Below are 27,209 nucleotides of genomic sequence, written 5' to 3'. Positions count from 1 at the left end.
AGAGCCACGGTCAGTCAGGGAAAGGGACACAGAGCCACGGTCAGTCAGGGAAAGAGACACAGAGCCACGGTCAGTCAGGGAAAGAGACACAGAGCCACGGTCAGGGAAAGAGACACAGAGCCACGGTTAGTCAGGGAAAGAGACACAGAGCCACGGTCAGGGAAAGGGACACAGAGCCACGGTCAGTCAGGGAAAGGGACACAGAGACATGGTCAGTCAGGGAAAGGGACACAGAGCCACGGTCAGTCAGGGAAAGGGACACAGAGCCACGGTCAGTCAGGGAAAGGGACACAGAGCCACGGTCAGTCAGGGAAAGGGACACAGAGCCACGGTCAGTCAGGGAAAGAGACACAGAGCCACCGTCAGTCAGGGAAAGAGACACAGAGCCACGGTCAGTCAGGGAAAGAGACACAGAGCCACGGTCGGTCAGGGAAAGAGACACAGAGCCACGGTCAGGGAAAGAGACACAGAGCCACGGTCAGTCAGGGAAAGAGACACAGAGCCACGGTCAGGGAAAGAGACACAGAGCCACGGTTAGTCAGGGAAAGAGATACAGAGCCACGGTCAGGGAAAGGGACACAGAGCCACGGTCAGTCAGGGAAAGGGACACAGAGACATGGTCAGTCAGGGAAAGGGACACAGAGCCACGGTCAGTCAGGGAAAGGGACACAGAGCCACGGTCAGTCAGGGAAAGGGACACAGAGCCACGGTCAGTCAGGGAAAGAGACACAGAGCCACGGTCAGTCAGGGAAAGGGACACAGAGCCACGGTCAGTCAGGGAAAGAGACACAGAGCCACGGTCAGTCAGGGAAAGAGACACAGAGCCACGGTCAGGGAAAGAGACACAGAGCCACGGTTAGTCAGGGAAAGAGACACAGAGCCACGGTTAGTCAGGGAAAGAGACACAGAGCCACGGTCAGTCAGGGAAAGGGACACAGAGACATGGTCAGTCAGGGAAAGGGACACAGAGCCACGGTCAGTCAGGGAAAGAGACACAGAGACAAGGTCAGTCAGGGAAAGGGACACAGAGCCACGGTCAGTCAGGGAAAGAGACACAGAGACAAGGTCAGTCAGGGAAAGGGACACAGAGACATGGTCAGTCAGGGAAAGGGACACAGAGACATGGTCAGTCAGGGAAAGCGACACAGAGCCACGGTCAGTCAGGGAAAGGGACACAGAGCCACGGTCAGTCAGGGAAAGAGACACAGAGCCATGGTCAGTCAGGGAAAGGGACACAGAGCCATGGTCAGTCAGGGAAAGGGACACAGAGCCACGGTCAGTCAGGGAAAGAGACACAGAGACAAGGTCAGTCAGGGAAAGGGACACAGAGACATGGTCAGTCAGGGAAAGCGACACAGAGCCACGGTCAGTCAGGGAAAGCCCTGAGCGGTGGCAGTGATCAGGAGCAGCTGCACCTCAGCCTCCAGGCTGGGAGGCCTGGAGAAGGAGCCAGGGGAGGGGCAGGCGCAGGCGGGGGCTGGCTTAAAGAAGGGCGGGGTTTAGACAGACATGTGTCGGAAGCTCCTGGAAGACGCCGCATGGCCCTGGGTGTCCTCGTAAGCAGGTAAACCTGGGTCACGCTCCTGCGGCCACGATGACTCCACGGGCATGCGTCCTGGAGCCCTGCAACGCCTCCCAAGTCTCCTGCCTCCTGTGCTCTCTGAGGCCCCACGCCCCCACCCCGCACCTGCCTCGGCCGGACCCGCCCCTCTGCTTCCCTTACTTACAGCACCTCCAGCCCCCGCAGAGCCCGGAAAGCGCCTTCCTCGATGCAGCTGATCTGGTTCTTGTCCAGCTGTCTGTGAAGCACAGGGAGGGTGTGAAGAAGACGGCACGCTGCTGAGAGCAGCGTCCACACATCGTTACCGAGCACTCCATTCCATTTTCTTTTAAAAGGGCCTGACCCCCTCCTTTGTTCAGTACAAATGTGTCCATCCAAATAGTAGGCAGTAAGAGCTTAAATGATTCCTTATTTTTTTTTGTTAAAACGATAAATGTAAATAAGAGTTCTCTTCGATTCCTCTACCTAACCTTGCCTCTCTCCTGGGGCGCAGGCACCCACCCCGTTGTGGAGACCACCTAGAAGGTGCTGGCAGCTGAGAAGTGAGTCTGTCACAGAAGCCGTGGCAGCCAGAGCCCGCGGCAGAGTCCAGCCCCCGTGCCCAGGGGGCTGACTCGCTGTGGCTGCCTGGAGTGCTGCTCTCAGAACACACTGAAGCCGGGACCCGGGCTCCTTGGGAAAGAACACGGTGATCAATCACCCATGTCTGCTACAGGCACGGGTGGGGGCCCCGGGGGTCGGGAGAGACAAGCACGCCAGGCATTTGCCATGTCTCGTTTAAACCTCAGAACAAGCCTGTGAAGTAAGCTTGATATCCTCATTTCACAACACAATATAGAGAGGCTCCGGGAGCTAACGGACTTGCAGCAGCTTATACAGTAAGTGCCTGAAAGAGGAGATTCAAGCCCAGCTCTCCCAATCTCCCCAAGGGCAAGGGCACGGAGACTGACCGTTCAAATGGACCAAGAACATCACCCTAGCAGCCCACGGCCCTCCAAGGCTGCCCGTCTCCTCCCACTCCAGATTGTTCCAGAAAACCATGCTGGCACTGCCACCTCAGACCAGAGACCAGCTCCTTGGCTGCCTGGACTCCAGGGCTCGGGGAGACCCACAAGAATACTGCAGGGGTGGCTCTGTGGCCCCATCCCTCTCCACCCAGGCCTGTACTCACAAGTTTTTGAGGTCTGTAGCTCCACGGAAAGCCTTCCTGGGGACAGCCTGGATGGCGTTCTCACTCAGGTCCCTGTGAGGGTTGAGCCAGAGGAAGAAACTGGTCAGAAGAGGCTTCTCCAGAGGACCCTGATGAGTCAAGGAGCGGAGGGGACCAGACAGTGGGGCCAGTCACAGTGGCATCCCGGCCCCTGGGACAGTCCCTGACACACAAAAGCTCCTCCCTGGTAAGCATTTGAATGAATGAATGAATGAATGAATGAGCTGGAGCTTGGTGCCCAGCCACCTCCCATTCTCTGGGCAAAGGGGTTGCAACTGGAGGGAGAAGCTTGGGGCATGGGTGACCAGCTCTGCCAGACCCCCACCTGCCTCCCCCCCACACTCACAGAGGTCAGCTCAGCCTCTGTGGCACCCTCCAGGGATGCAAAGGCGATGGCAAAGGAGAGACGGGCTTCTCGAGGGGCCCACAGCCACCCTGGGATCTGTGGTGAGTGCTCCGAAGGCTCACATTCTGTAAGAAAGCACCTTTGGCCACAGGTAACCCGCCAGTAGGTGGCCCCCAGGTCTTGAACTACAGGCTAGGTCTGACTCCAGATCCCTCGCTCTCAGGACAGCAGGCAGCAGAGCCACCACACAGACGTGGGAGCACACGGGGACTGGAGCACGCTGGCCTCGGGGCTGCAGGGCCACGTCCCTGCCCTGTGGCTCAGAGGGCAGGATCGCTGAGGATTTCATCACCCGCCCCCCTATTAATGTCCTGACGTGAGGGAGGAGGCATTGCAAATCTCTGGCCTGTGCGAGCCTAGGCCAGCTCTGGACCTTTCCTCCAGCTCCTCTGGCAAGACTGGGCCTCTGGCACCGTCCACCTGTTTCTCCATCCCTCTCTCGACCTCTTCACTACAGACCTTTATAAATGTCCCTTCCCTTCCCACAGCAGTGGGACGAACTGCCATCGTGTTCTGAGCATGTCCCCCCGAGCCAGACTGCCCAGCATCTCCCATGTGTGAGTGCACCTGCCCCTCACACTGACCGTGGGAAAAGGCTATGCCCATCCCCATTCCACAAAGAGGGAAGGGGGGGCTCAGAGACGTTAAGCAGCTTCTTTAAGAGAACACAGCTGGCAGGTGGTGGCTTCAGAAGGTGAACCCAGGAAGTCAGGTCCCCGAGCTTCCCCTTGCACAGCAGGCCTGGAGTGGGAACCATCTCCCACTTTGCAGAGGAGGTAACCTAAATATTTTATCCAAGGTTGACCAGGACGGGGACCCAGGCAGTCTGCAGAGAGCCCTGCATCAGACACCACAGCCAGGGATGACTGTCCTGACGTGGGACTCAATGTTAGGCAGCCCCCAGACCCCCTGACCCTTCTCCTGGGCCAGGCCCTCAGGCCTCGACCATCTCCTTCCCATCAGCCATTCACCACATGAGCCTTAGGCTCTACTGCGAGCCCTGGGAACATGACACCCCCACCCCCCACGAACCTACCTCCACCCCCTGCCACTGTCCCCTGAACTAGTGGGGCTTCCATCCTTCTGTGTGGGTCTTTCTGCTGAGACAGCAAAACAGAAACTCCACAGCAGAGTGCCCATGGCCCTGAGCCCCGGAAGGCCAGCTCGAGTCCCAGCTCCCCACCTCCTGGCTGCGCGTCTATAGGCCAGCACAGTTTCCTCATGTTAGGCAAGTAATTACTATCATGGCCGCACAGCCCATGCTGGCTCTATTGTTCCCTTGGTCTGTGGGCTTGCTCTCTCCCTCTTCTTCCATGGGATGCTGGGCAGAGTAACCCAACAGGTAAATTACTTCCCTGGGAGCAAGCCACAGAGGTCAATGAGATGGCCCGCACTCAGGGCTCATGGTCACAGTAACCAGGGCCAAGGCAGACACGGGAGCCCCACATGGAACCAAACCGGCCTTGATGGAGCACCAACATGCTCAGTGACAGCTGGGCTCACGCAAGCAGAGGTCACGCAATGCACAGAATACCCCGAGACACGAACAGCCCTTGGAGGACACACGGAAAAGCAGAGAACGAAATCTCCATTCCCTCATTCAGCATGTGTGGGGAGAGCTAACCACCTGCTGGGGATACTACAAAGACTTACACTCCCGCTTACAATAATCATGGGAAGGGCAGTATTTCCAAAGAGATGAGCGAGCTCAGAGAAGCAAGTGACCAGCTCTACCTGAGGGAGAGGAGAGAAACTCTGAAGCAGGTCCTGAAAAGTAAGTTAGAGTTTACCAGACAGGAAAGGAAAATGAGGGAAGCACATTCTAACAGTGGGAACAGCGTGTGCAGAAGCCCAGAGGCAGGAAGGAGCAAGGCAGGTGGGCTGGGGCAGTAGCACACAGTTTGACATGGCTGGGATGTGTCAATGGGAGCTTCGTGGTGGTTTTAAAAGATGTCCACAAATTCTTCAAAAGATGGAGCTTAATTCTCCCCTTAATTGTGGGTGGGATTTAGGACCTCACTCCTAAATAGAACATGACAGAAGTGACAGGCAATTTCTGAGATTAGATCATAAAAGATCCTTTTATGTAGCTCCCTCTTTACTCTCTCTCAGATCTCTCTCTCTGGGAGAAGCCAGCCACAATGCCATCAGGACACAAGCAGAGGCCCACATGCAGAGGCACTGAGGCCTCCAGCCAGCAGCCAGCACCGGCTTGCCAGCCATGTGGGCGAGTGCTCATGGGAGTAGGTTCTCAGATGATGCTGCCTGCTGCATTGAGTCTCCATGCTTGTGTCTCCGCCCCCAAATCCAGGTGTTGAAATCCTAATGCCCAATGTGATGGCATTAGGAAGTGGGGGCTTTAGGGAGTGCTTAGGTCATGAAGGACGAGCCCTCTGTGAAGGGGGTTAGTGTTCTCATAAAAGCATTCTGAGAGAGCTCCTCGGCCCCTCCCACCACGTGAGGACCCAGCCAGGAAGCAAACCCTCACCAAACACCATATCTGTTGGCACCTGGATCCTGGACTTCCCGTCTTCTAGAACTGTGATAAGCTGCCCAATTTATGGAACTCTTATCACAGCAGCCCAAACAGACTAAGACACAGCCCCAACCCACATCATGACTGCAATCTCATGAAAGACCCCAAGCAATAACCACCCAGCCACCTATAGAAACTGAGAGACAACCCATGTTTATTGTTCTTTTGGGACACTCTATTTTGAGGTACTTGGCTACACAACAACCAATGACCAAAACAGGGGTGCTTTGTGGAAAGGACTCAGGAGAGGGGCTTAGAGGCTGTGCTGGAGAGCGTGGTCCTGAGCTGGGGCGTGACGATCCCCTGTGAGCTTTTGAGGAGAGCAGGACAATGCTTAGACTTGGCTGAAGGAGCTGAAATATGTTAGGGACGTGGCTCCATCACTTCCCTCTTTGGACCTCAGTTTCTTCATTTGTCAAATGCAGAGGCTGGACCGGATCATCTCTTAGTCTCCTCACCAGTGCATGCCCACCACATGCCAACTACTCCAAGGCATGGCAAGTGAGGCTCTTAGGGTGAGGGAAGGGGGCCTGTTGCTGACTGTATGACTTCTGAGAGGAGTGGGATGAGAGAGAATAGACACAGCTACCCTCCTGCTCCTCCCCACAGGGAACAGAGACATGTGGTGAGGGCAAGACAAAAGCAGGAAGGGCAGTGGCCAAGAGACATCTACAGACCAAGGAAAATGGAGGCTGCACGGGGGCGGAAACCTCCAGCGGGACCCTCGACTTGGCCCCAGCTGGCAGCTAGCCCTTCGACCAAGCCTGGGAGGGAACTCTGGGCTGCACTCACATCCATTATTCCATCTAATCCTCACCACAACCCTGCAAGGAAGGTTTTCTACTTGTATTGATTAGTTTATTGATTTAGGCCAACCGTGTTCCAGAAAGGCTTTGAGGTGGCTTATAGGGATTTATAAAACAGCAAGAGAGCAGGAGTGAAAAGTGGGACAAAGAGAAGAAGGAAAATCAATGGTAGATGCCAAGAATGCAGCATCAGGTGACCCACGCACCTGCCAGGTCCAGGCGGGGCATGGGCGCTAGGCTTTCTGAGAGCCCGTGCGTAGAGGGGAAACTGGTCAGTTGATAGCACCCTCAATGTATGTATAAATTTGAAAGGACCAGTTTCAAAGGATAGCTATTTGGGGCACTTAAGATGAGACAAGAATTTCCCCAGGGGTCTTTATTAAAAGTGACAATGTGGCCTAATCAATAAAACTAGATCCTTATAATAAATGGATTTCAAGTGTCTGCTTCTTATAATAGCATCACATCAAAGTACAGTTCAGCAAAAGCAATTCTATAAAAACTCACACCAGGAGCTAAGTGGGAAGGGAGGGGCAGGAGCAGTCTGTGCAAAGTCAGGAGACATGGTGGTGGACTCTGGCATGCTCACAGGGGTCCTCAAACTTTTTAAACAGGGGGCCAGTTCACTGTCCTAGACCGTTGGAGGGCCGGACTATAGTTTAAAAAAAAAACTATGAACAAATTCCTATGCGCACTGCGAGCCCGGGACGAGTCGGCTGCTAAGCAGGACAGGCAACGGCACCCAGCGGGCCAGATAAATGTCCTCGGCGGGCCGCATGTGGCCCGCGGGCCGTAGTTTGAGGACCCCTGCTCTAGGAGCAGCTGGGTTTGCCGGGAGACGATGGGGATAGGTGTTAGCAGGCAAAAGCCTTGTAGGCCAGAGAAAATGACAGGTTAGAGCAGAGATGGGTGTCTGATGGTTTTTTAGACATCGCTCGGGGGCACTAAAGCTTACAGAAGAAAGACGCTGCCCCTGTGTACACAGCAATACACCAAGAGCCAGCGCAAGAGGTGAGGGTCCAGGGGTGGGAGCAGAGCTGAGCTGACCTGGGGACCTCAGGCCCAGCCCCAGGCGAGGCCACAGCCGTGAGCAGCTCACATTGTTTAAATGAGTAAAGGAAACTGAGGAAAACAGGGGAGCCTTGGAAAGCTGAGAAAAATGCAGCGTGCTGGTAGCAGGAGGGGGTGGGGGTGGGAAGAGGCTGACTCTGCAGTGAGAAAGCCCTAGGTTCAATTCCTGTTTCTACCCTTTACCAGCCATGAGCTGCAGGAAGTTATGCGTCTGAGAGCTATAGTTTCTCTATTTGTAAAATGGGAATAAAAATACATACCATACCATGCTTTGGAGCAGATTGAGTTCATGTATTTAAGCTTCTGTCCTTTTTCCTCCATTTGGCAAAATTTAAGAAATGCTGGCTTTTGCTCTGCCTTAAACAGCCTACCCAATGCTTTCCTAAGGTTGCTCCCAGTTTTCCCTCTAGGGGGCGCCAGAAGCCTTCCCTGGACTTGGATGTTCTCTCAGCTATATCGCAACCCAAAACAAAGCTATCCACCACCAGCACGCCCATTTTTTTTTTTTTTTTTTTTTTGCCCCAGATGTCCTATTTGGTCAACAATTGTTTTGTTTCACAAACCATTTAAATAAAGTTTCTCATCTCCATTTTCACCCAGTTGGCATGAAAACCTAAAAGGTGCGATGAACATCTTTTCCCATCACATTTTCCCAGCCTTGAGCCTCCTGCATCTTTCTCAAACTTGGTGACCTTGTCACAGGTCCTGAAGTGAGGAGTGTGACCAGGGGTGTGTCCGGGCAGAACGGGATACACTGAGAGAGGCCATCCTGGAGGAGGGAGAGCCTGGAGCTGGAAGGACAGCAGCTGGTGGCCTGGTCCTGGCCAGGGGTAAGTGAAGGGCACAGACAGAGGCTCAGAAAGAAGTCCCAGGCAGGACAGCGAAAAGCAGACTCCCAGAGCAAGGACAGGCCTGGAGAGAGAACGAGGCCCTGGGCTGCTCACCGTTCCCGGGGATGCTGACACCGCCGGCCCAGGAAGCACACGCTAAGAGGCCAGGGTGTGAAGGAGAAAGCCCACCGCTGAGCGTCACCATAACGACGTGGGTTCAACAGGCCCTGACTCACCCTCTTAAATCATGTGAACTTAGGCGAGTCATTTAACTTCTTTGGCCTCAGTTTTCTTATCAACAAAATGGGGGTGAGACGTAGCACCCACCTTTCAGGATCTAAAGTGAGAGGCGCTGTGTGTTGCCCCCGCCTGCTCCTTCACTTATGCTGATGCCCCTTCGCTTCCTCAAATCCTCCTGCCACAGGACCTTTGCACTGCCGTTCCCCTGCCTGGAATATTCCTCCACTTTTCACCCGTAAACCTCTATTCATCCTTCACACCTCAGTCTACAAACACCGCCCCGACCGCTCCCTCTTGCTGGAGGCTTCCAGGACCCTCGTGCTTTTCCGCCTCGGCACTAATCCAGAATTGTAATGAAATACTGGTGTGTGGAATACAATGAAATACTGATTTTTGGTTCATTAACATCCATCTCCCCAAGGTCAGACACTGTCTGTTTTGCTTCCCACTGTCTCCCTGGGGCCTGGCACTTTGCAGGGGCGCTGTGATTTTTAGCTGAACTGAACTAAAGTGGATGCTTACACGATTCTCCTGCCCCATCCCTCTGCATTTCCTGACTCACACGAGGCGTCAGGACAGGCTGTGCAGCTGAGAGGAGAAACCCTTAGAGATGAGGGCTCTGACAGGGAGGGAAGCGCTGGAGAAACGCTTGTTGTTGCCTGTGTTGTTCTAATCACCCCTGCCCTTCCTGTCACACGTCCTTACAGAACATTAGTAACCGGCTGTCCTAGTGTGGTTCCGCGGTGGCACCAGCAGCATCAGCAGGGAGGTGTGGGCAGCCCCTGAGGAAGGAGAGTGACTGACTCTTCTGGGAAGAAAGGGAGCAGGAGCTCCTGGCAGTCCACTCTGGGGGCTTGCAATAAGGGGTCTGCAGGCGAGATCCCCAGCCTGAACCCCACCACCCAAGATCAGGGGTCCTGAGTCTGGGAACACTCGAGACCCTAGCCAGGGCCCTTCCCCCAAGAGAAGGGGGCAGCCCGGCCCACCCTCTGAGCTGGGCACCATCCCAGGCACCCCGCTCCTGCTGTCCCTCTTCCCGAACACTCTGCCAATCCTCCCAGCCTCTGCCAGGGCTGGGGAGGCAGGGGCTGGAAAGCTGAGGTCGGGACCCCATGTTCTCACTGCTAATCCCCCTTCACGCTCTAACCAGATTGGACCCTGCTGGCAGACAGGCCTCTAAGCGGATCCGCGGGGAACTCAGCCCGGGGCTGCTGGGCACTCGCCAAGGCCAGACTCGGCCCTGGGTTCCTGCCGCCTGCTCGGCCTCCGCACTGCAGACAGCTCAGGGCCAGCTCTGTCTGCCTCACAAGCCACATGGTAGTCAGGCCTGTCCCCTCTGCCCCCTGGCTACCCTGACCACCCAATATAGGGCCTGGCTGGGAAGGAACCTCTGTGGCCCCACTGTTCCAGGCCACCTCACTGGGACTTCCTTGTCCTGAGACTGTAGGATTAAGGACTCAGCCCGAAGCAGACAAAGCTGGCTATGTACCCCTGCCAGGGGCCCCATGCAAGTTTCCCAGCCCCTGGAGCCTCAGTCTCCCCCCTGTAAAGTGAGAATAATCGTGGGGTGGTGGGGCTTAACTGAGACTGTGTGGCACCATCAGTAGGGCTGACAGAGTCAGCTGCCATTACTCATATATATATCTATATATATCTGACATATATATATATATATATATATATATAAATATATATATATACACACACACTTTATATCAGAGAGAGGATGGGAGAGGGAGAGAGAGAGATAGAAACATCAATGATGAGAGAAAATCATTGATCAGCTGTCTCCTGCATGCCCCCCACCAGGGATCGAGCCCACAACCTGGGCATGTGCCCTGACCAGGAATCAAACCGTGACCTCCTGGTTCATATGTCTGTGATCAACCACTGAGCCACTCTGACCAGACCATTGCTCATATCTTAGAATTGTCTTTATGCGGCTCTACAGTGTGTGGGGGGCAGGCGGGAGGAGGAGTGGTGGTGAACAATCTAGGACTGGGAACCAGCAGGGTGCAGCTCAAGGCTGGCTCCAACCCCAGCCACTGGTGATGTGGGATGCAACCTGCACCTCCATCTCCCCTTTCAACAAAGCTGGCATCCCAGTGAGGTCAGGAGGATTAAGTTACACTCGATGTGCCTCACGCTGGGCACCCAGCACGGCAGCCTGACGCTGCTGCTAGTAAGCGTCGCCCAGGACCCCAGAGCAGGTGACTCAGCACCCACGTCTCTGGCACCTGGACCAGCAGCATTGAGTCCCCTGGGACTCTGTCAGAAATATGGGCTTTCTGGCCCCACTACTGAATCAGAATCTGCATTTTAGCATATTAAGGTTTGAGAAGTGCTGCATCGCACAGAGGGAAGTTTGCAAATGTTTCTTGCCCCCAGCCAGGGTTCAAACGAACTGGGTTATAATCCTTGTTCCAGCCAGGATTTCAAAGCAGGGAGCTGAGGCCCTGACTCCTATTCCTGGGTAGGGGGTGGGGGGAGAATACTGAGAGACTTGGACACAGACAACCCCAGTGGGTGGAAAGAGGGAAGAACAGCCTCTCACCTGCCACCTGGGCGGGCCACTGCCCACCTTCATGGGAAACAGAGGCAGCCTCACAGGAGGGGGAGCAGGGTGGCCACTACATCAGCACCAATGCCCTCCCTACATTCCTGCTGGGGTTGGGGCAGCGGGGCTCTGCCTGAGAAGGCGTTGGTGAGAACCAGGCTGTGGTAACCAGCTCCAGGCCAGGAGCTACAGGATGCACTTTCAGGGGAGAGGCTGGCGGTACCCCCTGGGTGGGGTGCCAGGGTGCACACCCTCTGAGGTGCTCCTGGGGTCTGATGAGACCCTCCCTTCTCTCTGCCTGTCCTTCAAGCCTCTACTCAAATCCCCCGCTCCCACCAGGAGAGAAAGTAATTCTACAATTACCCCTCCCTGCCCTGCCCTCCCCAGCCCACAGGATGGCATCCAGGTGCCCCAGCTCTACCTGTGCAGGTGGATTGCATGTGTGTGCACCTGTCTCTAGATCACCTTCAAAGCAAATTCTTGAAGGCGAGTTCTTTGGTGATAGGGACCTGAACTGTGCTCCCTAGAGCTCCAACCTCAATGCAGGGACTGGGGTTTTATCCACCCATAAACCTTAGGGGCTCCCGGGAGATACAAACGACAACTTAGAGTGGCTGGTTCTCAGTGCGATTCTCCTGTGAGTGCGTTTGTTTCATCATCTTCAGAAGTCAAGTTTGGGTTGTGGCGAGGGGGTGGGTGTGTGCAGAAGAGACCAGGGATAGTGCCAAAGGCACACACTGGTAGGGGGAAGGGGGGCTGGTCCCAACCACCACAGGCCCAGTTTCCTTTGCTCTTGGGACCCAACCCTGCTGTTCCTCCTGGAACCTGACTGCTCTCTTAAGGGACCAGGTCCCCTTGCTGATCATTGTGTGCCCCCCTGACTCCCTCTCTTCAGCTCCCCTGACAGCCAGAGTCAGGCCACCTGGAGTAAATGGCAGGCCACCAGATAAGCCAGCATCCTCAAAGGAGGCCTCCGTGAGGACAGGCACTGGCCAGGCAGGAGATGGTCTGGGAGAAGAGCCAGGTGGCCTGGGTTCAAAAGCAAGCTCAGCCCCATTGGTTGCCTCTTTGTGCCTCCATTTCCCCATTTGCAGCATAAGCTTATAAAAGGAGTAAATAAACAAAGGTGTGTGAAAGTAGCCAGAAGACTGTCTGGCACACAGTAGGTGACAATCCATTGTTTTGCTGGGAAGGCTTCAAACTCCTCGTACTAATTGCTGGGCGGTCCAACTCTGTCCCCTCTCCTCCACCGCCTCTGTTCCTCCTAGGCTGGTTATACGATCCATGGAATTAAAGCTCACACATGCTCTGTGAAGTCTTGAGATATTTTTAAAATGTTGAACATCCAACCTTCTCCCTGGGAACTCCTGATGTCCAAACTCCTGTAGGTGGTTTTGCAGGCTGACACCTCGGATGGTGGGACTTGAGCTTTGTGGGAGAAATGGACAGTGCCAGGCAGTCGACTGGAGAGGTGCCCTCCTTCCCCATCCCACCATTTGGCCTGGAGCCACGCCTCCTCCTGTGGCCACCCCCTGCCTCCAGCCCTGCAGAGTTAATGTTGCAGAAACCTCATTAGGAAGAGACATCAAGCAGCCTTGAATCACACAACGCCATAAAACCACCTGGGTAACATTTCCTCAACACAGGCTGTTTCTTATGCAGCTACCAAGCATGACTGCAATCAGTTCCCAGGATAGAGATATCAGATGAGCTGCACACATCCTGCAAAGCAACCACAGGCCCTGCCCAGGAGAGCTGCTCAGAGGCAGGAGTGAGTGGCTCGGGGACAAACAGGAAACACAACCAGCAGGCACTGGCCTCAGCCACCGTGGCAAGAGCACGATGGCAATAGGATGGATGAATAAGCCAGGGGTCAGGGGTCAGGGGAATGCAGATTCCTCTTAATCTGAGTGCCAGGCAAGACCTTCACTGTATTTGATCACTGCACCCCCACAAAGCCCAGGCAATCTGCTGGGTGCTGAGCACGTAGGCACTGGGGCAGACAAGGCGCTCACCCTAGACACCTATGAGTTGTGAGCGTCAGTGACTTCTGAGATTCCCAGCCCAGACACATAGTGGTGGGGGCAAGGGATTGCGGTGTAGCAGGAGGAAGAATCAAGATGTAGAGGAAGGAACAAGAGCTTTGGAGCCAGACAAGCCTGGGTTTTACTGACTGTGTGACCTTGTGTACGTTACTCAACCTCTCTGAGTCTGCTTGCTCATGTGTAAAGGAGGGCTAATCACAGCTCCTTCTTGCTCAGTTATGGTGAGATTTAATACCATGTGTGCCATTTATATAAAGCACAAAAACAGGCCAACCGAATCCATGCTAGTAGAAGTCAGGATCACCGTTACCCTTGCAGGGGGGCAGGGGTTAATGACTGAAAGGGGGTCCATAGGATTCCTGGGTGCTGCGATGTTTTACTTCTTGATCTGGTTACATGAGCGTGTACACTTTATGAAAATTCAGCGAGTTCTATATATGAAAATACATAACATGCAGTCACTCTCTTCTGTATGGAAGTTATACGACAGTGAAAAGTCTTTAAAAACATGTAAAGCACCGATTTCAGGGTGGTGCTTTGTAGGTATGTGACAAATGCCAGTGCCCTCCCTCCCCGACCCCCCAATGAAGGAGGAGACTAAGGGGGGAAATCTTGCGAGGTGACAAATACCAGAAGAACGGGGGCTCACAATTCTAAGCAGCGAGGAAATACCCAGGCTGAGGGGTCACTGCACAGAGGACCACCTGGCGGAAACAATGCCCACCCCATCGTGGCAAGAACAGGGGACCAACTTCAAACAGATGTGGAGGTGGGAAAGCAGGCACTGGGATCCCTGAGCATTTTGACCGTGACGGCGAACGTGCTGCATCTCGCAGGTCTATCTCGAACACAGCATGGTTGGGATCCACATCTCCCTGAAGAGCTAGTGAGCTACCCTGCTCCAGGGCCAGACCTCAGGGTCAAGTGGGTGGGCTGAGTGCTGATGCTGGAGGGGCGAGGACCTTGGGGAACCCAGCGCAGACATGAGAGAAATAGGCCAAGGGAACAGCCTTCACAATGGTTCTGAATTCCTTTACTGCCTTGTTTCAGGAAGGCATTAGGCAATTTTAAGGATATATTATAAAATGGAATAAGATAACAGGAACCAGAAGAAGAGCTTAAAAGAAAAAAAAAATAGGTAGAAACATTGAACAAGAGAAAGAAGCACATCCTATGTAGGAAAGCCTTTGCATCTGCTACGGATGGGCCCTGAGCTTCTCCCAGCCACAGAGGGGTGTGGAGGCTGATGTGCTACAATTACCAAATCCACAGATAAGCACAAGCTTGGGAGAGGCATGTCTTCTCCTGGTTCTAAAACCAAGCATGTGTGGCCTTCCTCAGGTCCCCATTCAGAGGCAGCCACAGGATGGGAGCCAAGACCTTCACTCGCATCCCCACAGGAGGCCCACGGACCCCTTCCGAGTCACAGATCAGCCGGTTCTCCAAAGGGTCAATTTGCTAAATTTCTTTATTTTCTTTACCAATTTGGTTTTAGGTGGATGATTTCCCATTTGTCTTCTCAGCAGCCTTTGAGGAAGGCACAGGGGTGGTTTTGCAATAGTTCAAATGCCAAGAGCAGGGCAGAGACAAATGGGACAGTCCTTAAAATGCTGTAATAAAGACAAAATGCAAACCAGTCAACTCACACCAAATAGTTAAAGGAAGTAAGTCAACGTGATGAATTGGTCATTTGACAAATTGGCCATTCAGTGAATTGACATTTGGCAAAATGGCTTTTAGCAAAATGACATTTGGTAAATTGGTCTCCTTCTGAGGCAGCAATGTGTTTCACAGGGCAATTACTTACACTATCACGGCCTGGTGCCAGAGCTCAGGGAAGCCATTCTGCAGCTGGGCCTACCCACACCATCTAGTACACTGCTCTTCACCGGGCTGCCTTAAAATAAAGTGGATTTAGAATATTTTGAGGGATGCATGCACTGCACAATATGCAGGCCATCCTGCATACAGATGGTTGTTCTCAGTTAAACTCGTCTAGACTCTCAGGGAAGACTCTTTGGCTTTTCCTTGATAATGACCAGGAGAAAAATGGACAGGATTCAATGTGGTTTAGGAAGAGAGAGAACCAAAGAGGAGGGAACAGGGCTGGGCAAACAGAATCTAGGCTGTGCTTGGGGAGGGGGCTCCACTAAGTGCAAGTGACCAAGATGCCAGTCTGAGCTTCTGCAGGAAAAGTTGGGGACCCGGGCCAATGCACAGGGCAGCTAATGCCAGAACAGACTTCTGACTGAAGTCCATAGCAGGAGTGGTCCTCTGAGGAGACCCAGAAAGTATCATGGAGTCCCTGGAACATCCATAATCTTCTCTTTCCTGACCTCCAAGGGGAAATTTCTTTTACCAAAGACCATGCCCATTGTCTCTACATCTGCAGAGCAGTCCAGACCCTGTCTGAGTCTTGGTCTTCTCAGAAGAAAAATGGAACTTAAGGGATTGAAATGACAAGAGATAAGCTCCTAGCATACTAAAGCCCTTCTTGTCCCCCACATATGTACCCAAGGATGCCAAAGGGGCATAAGACCCCTAATATCCTTCCAGGCAGGCAGAAAGACAGAGTCCTGCTATGTTACGGGGCAGTTGGCTTAGTGAGATCTGTGACCACAGCAAGGAAAGCCATGCTAAGAGAAGCCGCTGGCCAGGGAGCTGTCCGTGGTGCTGAACCCTCTCGGCTGCTCTTTCCTCTGGTCAGAGCTAAAGATACACCTTGGGTCCTACCTACCTTCAACCTCACTCATCTGGCCCACACACCAGACCTTGTCTATTGTGCTTTTTTCTTCACAAGCCCACAGGCAGTCAGCTCATAGCATATTCGCCAAGGATTAGAAAAGCACCGTTATAAGCCTCAAGGTACCTATCCTCAGACTCTTTAGGAGAGGCATGTGTTGAGCACAATCCATGCTACTAAGCTACTTCTCAAGACGGGTGAAGCTTGATCCTGCTCCGCTTCTCCAAAAGCCAGACCTTCTGCTGCCTGGACACAGACACAAGCACAGAGGGGTGTAAGAAGGCATCTGGCCTTGCCCCAAATCACTTTCCCCACATCCTCACACAAAAGCCACTCACTTTAATCCTTAAGACCTTCATAACCATCACTGACTCTTGTAGACCACACAATTGTTATTATTAATGGTAACAATGATTATGATGATGACGATAGCTACATATATGGAGATTTATTATGTGCCTGGCACTGTACTGGGTGTTTTATATGTTTTATATATCTATTATCTCATTAATCCTTAAAACAACCTTCTGAGATAAATACTCCCATCACTCTGGTGTAGAAGTTGAGAGTGGGAGAAGTTGGGCACGTGTGGGTGGCAAAGAGTATATGGGAACTCTCTGTGCTTTCCACTCAATTTTGTGTGAACTTAAAACTGTTATAAAAAATAAAGTCAGCTTTTAAGCAATGCTCTCATCATACCTATTATCCAGATAATGTAATGGAGGCATCGTAACTTTCCCAGGCTGTCTGCCTGCAGAGCCTGCAGCTAACCCCACAAGGCTACATCAGCTCAGCACATTAGCATCGTCAAAGTGATGGGCAGGTGGGGGTGTCTAGAAGCATACACATGTCAGCAGTGACATTTGATAGATGAACTTGGAGGGAGGAGGTGAAAACCTAAAATGCAGAGTATGATAATGAACATTCATAATGTTGACATTGAGTCATCAAGATAAAGTTAAGTTATGCTCAGGACCCTCTGTTTTAGAGCTTAGATAGCTGTATCATAAATTTTAGACATAGTCTTATCAAAAATGGCATGACGCTTGCATGTTTTCTCTGAGCAGCCATGCCATGGGGAGAGAGGAATGCCAGCCCTAGCCTGGGGTGAGCACTGTCCATGGACTTGTCCTCACACCTGGATTCCTACAAGTATCTCAGAAACTGTCACTCCTCCCAGCCCCCATAGGTTTGAAAGACAAAGAAGTGAGCTTTGGTATCCTGTGGGGAGGGGCTTCAATCACAAGTCAGTACAAGCAGGCAGCATCCCCTGGGCCTCTGAGAATGAAGGGGTCCTGGTGGACAAAGGGAGGACCCATGACCATCGAACACTGGTTTCTCACAGACTTTGGCACACCCCCTGGGACACTACCCATGAGCCCCAAGCAGAATGAGTGACCATCAAGACTCCTGCCCCCAGCCTTCACATTGGCGTGGAAATGAATCTAACTCTGCAAAACCTGTAGCACAGAGGGCACCCAGGCCTCTTGTTGTGGCAGCGGTGGCCAGCATCTGGGAGATACAGGCAAAGGGCGGCAGCTCTGACCACCAGTGTGAACACCAGAAACTGATGTTCAGGCTCAGAAGATTTTATCTGAGCATCAGAGTTGGCTCAATTCCTGATTCTCTAGGAGGGATGGAAACACTCTCCCACTTCCCAGAGGCCAGCTCCATGCTCCCCTCTCGCCATGCCACTGGCCCACCCAGGGAATGGCTGGTGCTGCCAGGCACCCTGCTGTCTTACCTCATCCCCTCCACACACCATACTGGGGGCTCCCACGGGGCTGCGGAGACTAGAGGGTGATACACTTGTTGCAACACCTGCCTGTCCTTATGCACCCCTAGCATTGTCTGCAGACTGAATGAATTAGTTAGGACCTTGGGCTTCAGCTCCCTGAGCCTATTTTCCACATCTGTCAATGGGCACAGTACAAATCAGTATCCAGAAAGGTGCCTGAGAGTCAGATAGGTGGGCTGTCAGCTTAAGGCCAATAAATGGGAACTGTTGTTACTGCTCTTTTTCCTATTCCTCTAGGTCAGTGGTCGGCAAACTCATTAGTCAACAGAGCCAAATATCAACAGAACAACGATTGAAGTTTCTTTTGAGAGCCAAATTTTTTAAACTTAAACTTCTTCTAACGCCACTTCTTCAAAATAGACTCGCTCAGGCTGTGGTATTTTGTGGAAGAGCCACACTCAAGAGGCCAAAGAGCCGCATGTGGCTCGCGAGCCGCAGTTTGCCGACCACTGCTCTAGGTCATTGGGGATGGTGTGATAAATAAGACACAGTCAATTAAAAGTGCTGCTGAAGGTCTTCTTCAAAAACCTGGTGTGTTTCTCAGTCACCTCCTAACTGTACCCATGCTCTTTTCCTCTTAGCACTGGCCATAGTTTCAATCAATCAATTATTCATGGAATTATTTAATTAATGTTTATCCCCTCAATTAAGTCATGCATTCTATGAGGCGAGGGCCATGTCTGTTCACTGCATGCCTAGCAAAGAGGTGAGACTCATTAAATATTTGATGATTATTTTGGCTATTCAAAGAGGTCAAACTAGCATGTGGGAGGGGATCTGCAACATTTTGATGTTAAAAAACAGGTCCCCCTCGGGACTGATGAAATAGGGGTATGAGACCCCCCTGCCTGCAACCCCTCAACACACAGCTTTTCCGCCAAGGGGCCTGCTCTCCAGCAAAGTGCAAAGGCTCTGAACTGGGTCCAGACTGCCTCTGTGACAGTGTCATGTGGAAAGGACACACCGCTAGGCTGAAGGTCCTCTCCACGCTCCTCTCGCGCCATGCCCCTGGCCCACCACGCTGTTCCATCCTTCACACCACCTCCCTACTCCTCCGTGTCTCACAATAACCCCCCTCACTCTCTCATCACTGCACTTGCCACAGCGCCTGTCTGAGTCTCCCACCTGATAATAATGATAGATGATAGCACAGCTGCTGAAAAGGATACACCTGCCCTCTGCCTGCCTCTTGGGAAGGCACACTACGTGAGGAGACAGGCAGGCTACCACCTGAGCCACATCTACAAGTGGGCACAGCCACACCACGACGGAACAGCACACAAAAAAATGCACCCCTCTCCTCGCTCCCCCCACTCCTGCTTGAGCTTGCTGGTCATGGCTTTCCATTCCTGTACTGAGCATCTATCTATCCAGGAGGCTGTAACATGGGGAGCCCGAGCCTCTGGTATAATAACCTTGTGCCCTAGCTCAGGTTTACCAGAGCTCTGCACTGGGAGGGTTGTGTTCTGTCAGCGGGGCCAGCATTTCCCATTTCTCATCTTTCACTGTTTGAGAACAAAGCCAGGATGGAGGACAAGCAGTAGACTTGTTCTCCGGCCTTGCTATTCAAAGTGTGATCAGAAGATGTGCAGTCACGGCACTGATAGAAATGCAGATTCTCAGGCCCCATCCCAGACGTATGGGATCAGAATCTGCATTTAATAAGGTGATTTGTATGCATGTTCAAGTTGTGAAGCACCGGATAGCGCAGTAGTTCTCAAACTTGGCCAACATTGGAACCACTTGGGGAGCTTTAAAAAATACTGAGATTCTGCCCTGGCCGGTTTGGCTCAGTGGATAGAGCGTCGGCCTGCGGACTAAAGGGTCCCAGGTTCGATTCCGGTCAAGGGCATGTACCTTGGTTGCGGGCATATACCCAGTGGGGAGTGTGCAGGAGGCAGCTGATCGATGTTTCTCTCTCATCGATGTTTCTAACTCTCTATCCCTCTCCTTTCCTCTCTGTAAAAAATCAATAAAATATATTTTTTAAAAAAAATACTGAGATTCTGATTCATTGGTTGGGGGTGGAGCCTGGGCATTGGGAATTTTTAAAGTTCCCCAAGGGATTCCATTGTGCAGCCAGGATGGAGAATCCTTGTTCTAAGCCATGCTGCCTTTATCCCTGTCATCTCTGCTTCTCGGGCCCCTCTCTTTGTCCTACCCTACCCAGTAACCCCTCCCTTACAGTGCTACTTCCTTCTCCAGTATTTCTGGTCTCCAGGATAACTGATGCTAATCAGGGTTAAGGAAAGTGGATCTGGAAGAATAGTTCATACTAGATGGTGAATGACGGACAGCCCTGATTTCCATGAAGTATGTGCATTTAAAAAGAGGAGGATTCCTGGCCCAGCCTTCATCGTTGGTGACATCTGAGGAATGTAAACAAAACACTTCGGGCAGAGAGGGCCTTCCTAGTGGCTCTGAAATTAGCCTTTTCTATCCAGCCAAACTTACGATACAGGAAAAGAGCTATGTGTAGCATGGGTGAAAATTTACTACTAAATTCAGATGGTTGAGCAAAGACACCCGCGTGTTTATCTGTCTGGGTGTGTGCCCAACTTTCAGTCTCCTACTGGTGTTGGGCCGTCCCGGGCCATTTTTGGTAGGAATGAGAAAGAAGGAAAGGGGAGAGTAAAAGGCCACATTAGAAGCCAGAAGCAGGGGCTGGAGGCCAAGGCTGGGAGTGGCAAGATTGGAAGGTGACGATCTCCATGAAAGGAACAAAGTGTCATATCTGCCACTCCTTCATGATGACTCTGGGATCCATGTCCCTGCACAAACACGCCCCTCACCCTCACGGGCTGCCACGGGAGGGTGCGGAGACCAAGGGAGGGTAAAGGCTGGACCCAGCTTATTTACCAAATGAGCAGTGGAGGCCCGAACAGAAGCCAGAATCCAGGCCACATGCTCCGAGCCCGCCGGGGCACCCTTGGGTAGCACCCTGGAGCGGAAAACTGCAGGAAAGCCATGTGGGAGCTGCAGCCAACTCCCAGGCTCAGGGCACATGGCAAAGCCACCCGGTGGAAAGGCCTGGGACCCAGAGGCAGAAATGGAGATGAGAGACCAATGAAGAGAAATAGGCAAAAGAGAATGAAGAAGAAAGAGAAGCTAAGTGAGAGGAAAAAAAGACAAAGAGAGGCAGACAACAAAGTGGGGGGGTGGGCATGACCTCCATGATTGGGGATGAGGCTCCGAGGTGGAGGGCGGTGGTACTTGGCTTTTCACAGCAGTGAGTCCGTGTCATGCCTGACAGCCAGCAAAGGTGCAAATGAAAAGAACACAGTGTGGGAGCCCACTGGGCCCTCTGCTCTGGCACTGTGCTCTGCCATCCCCTCCGCTCCTGGGCAGGCCTGGTGGCCAGGGCATAATTTGCCACTGGCTGGAGGTGTTAGGCTCTGATGATGAGTGTGAAGTCTTCGGGTGATCTGCCCGCAGAGGTGGGAATGGAGTTCCGGCCACTGCAGCCCCTTCCTGGATGAATCCAATCTCTGTGTGTGTTTGTGTGTGTTGTGGGGAGCGGAGGTGTTGTCCTCACGGGTAGCTGGGGAGGGAAGGCCTTTGCAGTGAGAAGAAACTGCGCTGGGTGTAGGCTAGGGGACAAGGCCAGTAGGGACAGGCTGTCGTCACAGGGGCTGGAGATCGGTGTGCTGGCTGCTCGGTTCATGCTCTCTCTTGCACACCACAAATCCAACAAATACTTCACATGTGAGTTAAGAGCAGTGACGCTGGAGCCAGATTGTCTGGGTTTGAATCCCAGCTCTGCCTCTCAGCAGCTGGGTGACTCTGGAGCTGCCATACTTTTATACGACAGAGAAACTCCTATATCTAGTTTAAGGCATCTTTTTTTTTTTTTTTTTAAGTTTTCAGTTACATAGAGCCAACTCCAATCCCTCCAGCTTTGAGAGACCAGCAGAGCAGTGCTGTGCCCAGCACCACCTCTGCAGAAACACCATCTAGCCAAGACCATGGAGGACCGGCAGCTTTGACGGCCGGCCTGACCACAGCTGAGAAGCAATGTCTCAGAATGAAGGCACTACCCCTCCTTCACACCCCAGACCAGGGGTGGGCAAACTTTTTGACTCGAGGGCCACAATGGGTTCTTAAACTGGACCAGAGGGCCGGAACAAAAGCATGGATGGAGTGTTTGTGTGAACTAATATAAATTCAAAGTAAAGGATCGGAGGGGAGAGCAAGAGAACTCTCCGCTCTTTCGGCTCCGCGGGCCAGATAGAACAGCCGAACGGGCCGGATCCGGCCCGCGGGCCGTAGTTTGCCCACGGCTGCCCCAGACTCTCTCTTAGGGAAGGTGACAGAGACCTGGGAGGACACAAGCAAAAACTGATGTTGGGAGCACTAGAGGTCCTGCTCCTTGATATATGTTGTCAGTTTGGCTCAAATAAACTCTTACAACATGTTTAAGAAGGTGACGTTAAAATGGGAGTGAGTGCCAGAGAGGCTGACAACTGCAAAGATGAGGATTTTCAAAAGCCGACAGAACCTCCTGGGAGAAGTCTGTCCCAGTGCTAAGACTGCCATTCACTTTGCAGAAGGGCAGCTGAGTTGCTGTGCCCAGAGGATCCTTTTTGTCCCATCTAGAAAAAGGTCAAGGCCCCCAACGCATGTTGACCCGTAGGAATAACTTTAGGCAGCAGGTTTCAGGGCTATTGCTAGAGCCAGAGCCTCCAGGACCTGGGGGACCCTTATTGTTATTAGTAAAAGGTGCTCCTTCTTCAAGACACTTTCATTTACTTGGAAACCATCAAAGGAAATATACAAATGTACGTCTATGATGTGAATGGTGTCCCTTAAAGATGGCACCTCTGGACAGTGCACAGCATGTACACCGTGACTTGTGCACATCTGCCTGGTCCCCCCACAGCTGCATTGACGGCATGGCTCCAAAACTGGCTGAGCTGTGCTCCTAGGGATGCCCCAGCCTTACTGGGCGACAAGGACACAGGCCGTGTGGGCCCTTGTGCAGAAGGCAGGAGACATGTGTGACCACATGGATGGGTTTTGAGAACCACACTAAGCGAAATAAGTCAGACAGAAAAAGTCAAGAACCATATGATTTCACTCACCTGTTGGATATGAAACCAAAAGTAACAAACAGACAAACAAGTAAACAGACATTCAGACATAGACAGTGGTATGAGAGTCCTCTGAGGGAAGGGGGGTGGAGGAAGTAGAAGAGAGTACAGTGGGTCAAAGGAGACTTGACTTGATTTATTTGTCTAAATGTAATATACACATGATGTGTGATAGAATAATACACTTAAAACTATATAATTTTATTAACCAATGTCACTACAATACTCAAATAAATGAGTGAATGAATCTATACCACAAAAAAAAAGAGAGAATGAGAGATTTCTACCCTAAAAGAAGATGCAATGTCAAGTTCGAGCACCTGTCATTCATAATGAAAATGCAGCTACACTAAGACCGAAGTCACCGTATCTCTTGTCCATAGTGTGATAAGCACCAAGCACAGTGCCTAAGGGTAAAGCAAAGTCATAAAAACCTGTGGACTGCATCAATGCTTGACTCAATGAATGGGAGCATGAATACCTTTGACTTTTATTACAAATTAATTAAAGCTACTGTATGTCATTTTGTTAGTTTACTTTTTTCCCTTGGAGGGATGGAAGGACTTTTACAACTTATGAAATTGCTTTAAGTAAATAAATGCAAATTAGTATGTCTTAATAAACAAATTGTCCAACCTTAGTTACCTGCCCGTGCTCTTCTACCCGCCCGCTCACCCAAAAAAACAACACACCCTAATAAACTGCACCTACGCTTTCCACCCATGGTCCAGATGTTGACCTCGCCACATCTTAATGCTGTTCGTGCACACCAACCATGATTTCCCATGAAAGGTCCCTCTGTGGGGCCCGCCATACCCGATGGCCCTTGTGTCATTTCACACCTTCAAATGCCAACTCTGGGACCAGAGAGGAGAAATAAGCATGTCCCAGATGAAGGGAGAGATGAGAATGAATCAAGTACCAGAGGGATTCTTTTTTTAAAATATGGGTTTTCTTTCCATTGATTTGAGAGAGAGAGGAAAGGAGAGGGAGAGGAACATCGATGTGAGAGAGAAACATCCATCGGTTGCTTCCCACATGCACCCTGACCAGGGATCGAACCTGAAACCTGGGTATGTGCCTGACCGGGAATTGAACCCTCCACCTTTTGGAACACGCATGGGATGACATTCAATAAACTGAGCCACACAGGCCAGGGCCCAGAGAGACTCCTAATGCGAAGAATCGGAGTTCACCTATCAATGCTGATTGGTTCCTGAAACTAGTCCCCAGGGCAAAGGCAAGCCACCCCACCGTGGCAGGAAGAGCCGGAACAGCTGTTCGGATTGAACCTGTATTTGTGCTGGGCACGATGAGGGGTGAGAGCTGGCAGGGAAGGATGCTCTGGACCCTGACTCAGAGGCCTTTATGCCCTGCACTTGCTGTGCGGCCCTGCGTGGGTGCCTCTGCCACTCTGTGTCCCCACCTGCAAAATGAGGCCTTGACTGTCATCTCCGAAGCAGTGCTTCTCAGGAGGAAATGTGCGCACACGCTCCCTGGGGGTCTTGTTCATGTGCACATTCTGACTCGGGGCTTGGGGCGGGCCGGCGAGTCTCCATTTCTGACAAGCCAGGTGCTTTGCCTCACTCCCAGCAGCCAAGCGGAGAAAGACTCCCTCCTCCCGAGTGCGGCTGGCAGCTGGCCCCTCTCCTGCCTCTACCCTGGCGCCTGTTAGAATTTCAGTTCAGCAGACAAAACAGCCAGCTGCCGATAGAGCCCAGGGACCAGCCAGCTGCCTTCTGCTTTTCCCTTTCCAAACAGAATTGGAGATGTCACTTTTTTAAATCACAGAACAGCTGAGAAAACAAGCATTTCCTCCATATCCATCTCTGCTTCCCACCCCCACTCATCACGTGCCAGAAACCAGCCTTGATATCTTCCTACCATCTTCCCCCGGCCCCTGCACCATCACCCCTCCTTGGACAAGGTCCCCCCAACGCCTCCTGTCCTCCCTGCCACTCTCTGAGCTCACCTCTGGCAGAGGCGGCTTGCCAGGCTTATTTTTAACAGCTCTGATTGAAGCTGGGATCCCGCTGACATCTACACTCCCTCATCATTATCAGCTCAAAGCTTCCAGCAGCCAAGCTAAAAAGGCTCTGCAGAGCAGGAGGGACCAGGAATGAAATGTCAGCGGCTCCACACTCCTGCCTCTTGCCCAGCGAGCGATCCCACCACATGCCCGCAGCACAGCTCCCTGCCCCAGATTGACCTAGCGATGGGGGTGGGGGGCAGAGATCCCCCACCCCACCCCCAGCCTCGCACCCAGCAGCCAGTGGTTTCTTGTTCCAGTGACCACATTTTCTCTCGCAAGAATCAGGACACGTGGTGTGATTGAGAAATGCACAGACGTGAAAAGACGCATAGAGGCAGGAAAATTACACCCCACTTAGTTGTGTATTTAATGAGGGCCACCAACAAGCCCCTCTCGAGTGGCTTTATCCTCATTTAGACAAATGTAAACCACCCAACCATCGCCCCGACGAACTGACAGCCTTCCCGCTGCCCTTGAGCTCTGGGAGATCCAAAGCCCAGTTTTCTCATCGGTGAAAGGAGGATAGTCACTCACATCCTCAAAGGGTACCTGGGAGGATGAGTGAGGAGAGGCAGCACCTGGTCCGCAGCACGAGGCAGGTGCCGCAGCCAGGCATGCACCTGCACCGCGCCTCCCACAGCTGGTCCTCTCCCCCTGGAACCCCCTCATGCTACACATCAGACTTCAGGTGCTACAACCACCTCTCATCCTTCCGGCTACTGACCTGGTGAGCCTCGGAAAGAGCAAGGAGCGCCTGGACACTTCCCTGTCCCTGAAAAAAGTCATGGCCCCGCTTTATGTCAGCTCAGCAGGGTCAGAGTTCACGGGAATGTGTCCCACTCATTTTGAGACTCCATTTGTAGAAGGTCTCGAAGACCACGAAATAATTGACTTCTGGGTCACAGAGGTAATAACTTTCACAGAGAAAGCATTTCTGCCTCAATGCATGAAACTGTCAGTTCATGAAGATGGTGGGGGTGGGGTGGGGTTTAGAGGTGAGAATTGGGATTGTGGTGATGCTTCTCTTGGGAGGAGAAATTCACTGTTAAAAGCATAGAAAGGATATCCACAATTTAGATGTCTTGTTGTTTGTTTACCAAAGACGTCTTTCCTTGCCTATTCCGATCCTAACTTAAAAAGCAAACAATCTGAAGTTTTTTATAATGGAGATCTTAAAAACAATGAAAAGCCCCATCCATCTCAAGGGGCCCCTCTCGGAAGTCTTCCCTGTTTACCCCATTCTGATCATTCACGATTACTCTGCCATCTTGCAGCACTTGGCTACGTGGTCTGGTCTGCAATCCATGCACCTCAGGCAAAACATTAAATCTCGGAAGACCTTCCCCAGCCAGACACTGTCCCTGGGCAGCCACTGGCCTGGGCCTTCTCGGCCCTCCCCTGTGCAGAGAGGTGGCAGCTGTGTTTGGCTTGTTCAAAGCACTGCCTTCCACTTCCACACACACAGCTGTGAGCACCGGCCCGATGACTTTGTTAATATTGCTGTTTTGATACTACCATCCCAAGCGAATCAGGAAGCCCAGCTTATAGTTCAGTTTGCAAAATGCTGATACCCGGCCAGCTATCAAGTGTCTGGCAAACCAATAGCCTTGAACGCCACAGCGGGGACAATACTCCCGAGTGCCTTCCACATAAAGAACAGTGGCTGGATCGTGTAAGGGGTGCACCACGCATGCAGGCACCGACCTGCCCTCACAGAGCTCAGAGCCACGCACCACGAAAACGGACACAGTGAGGATCCTGATAGCTAACCACCACGTTTCATCTCCACAGAAGCCCTGCAGTTCCGCGCTATTGTTATCCCCACTTCAGAGGAGGGGAAAGACGGCTCAGGGGGTGGTAACATGGACAAAGCCATACGGCTGGGTGGCAGAGGGCGAGCTTTCACCTGTGACATTCAATGATGCCATCTCTACCACCGCGAACACTGAGAGAGACAGGACTGAGAGGAAGACAGGACCCTGAGAGAGTCCGGCACTTTGGAGGGTTAGACGAGGCTAAGAAGAGGAGTCAGAGCGAGCAGTCTTGCCGTGGGAGCGTCAGGGGAAGGGAAGGCGGAGTCACAGGAGGGTGTGGGACCTCCCAGTGGGACTTGCAGAGGGATCACATGACGTCGGCCACACAGGGCAGCAGGTACCACAACAGCTCGGGGGGCCGCTGCCACCCAGGAGCTCCCAAAACCAAGAGTTGCACAAAGAGATGGAGACTCTCCAGGGCAGAGGCCAGAAGTTATCGGATCTGTTGTGCATCTGGTCAGGTGTCCGTC

General features: G+C 52.3%; 1 protein-coding gene across 2 annotated transcripts in view; it reads right to left on the bottom strand.

The window, feature by feature from the left end:
- SLIT1 (slit guidance ligand 1) overlaps window positions 1-27,209 on the bottom strand; it is a 157,209-nt gene that overhangs the window by 52,486 nt on the left and 77,514 nt on the right. For both annotated transcript variants that reach the window (XM_080688395.1, XM_080688394.1), the window contains exons 5-6: window positions 2,733-2,804; window positions 1,728-1,799 (exon numbers count right to left, since the gene is read on the bottom strand). In XM_080688395.1, coding sequence (XP_080544521.1) covers window positions 1,728-1,799; window positions 2,733-2,804 — 144 coding nt within the window. The remainder of the gene's footprint in view (window positions 1-1,727; window positions 1,800-2,732; window positions 2,805-27,209) is intronic.

The sequence above is a fragment of the Plecotus auritus genome, assembly GCF_963455305.1.
Source record: "Plecotus auritus genome assembly, chromosome: 9".
Taxonomy (NCBI): domain Eukaryota; kingdom Metazoa; phylum Chordata; class Mammalia; order Chiroptera; family Vespertilionidae; genus Plecotus; species Plecotus auritus.
The sequence above is the reverse complement of the archived record's forward strand: the minus strand, read 5'-3'. Positions and strand labels throughout refer to the sequence as shown.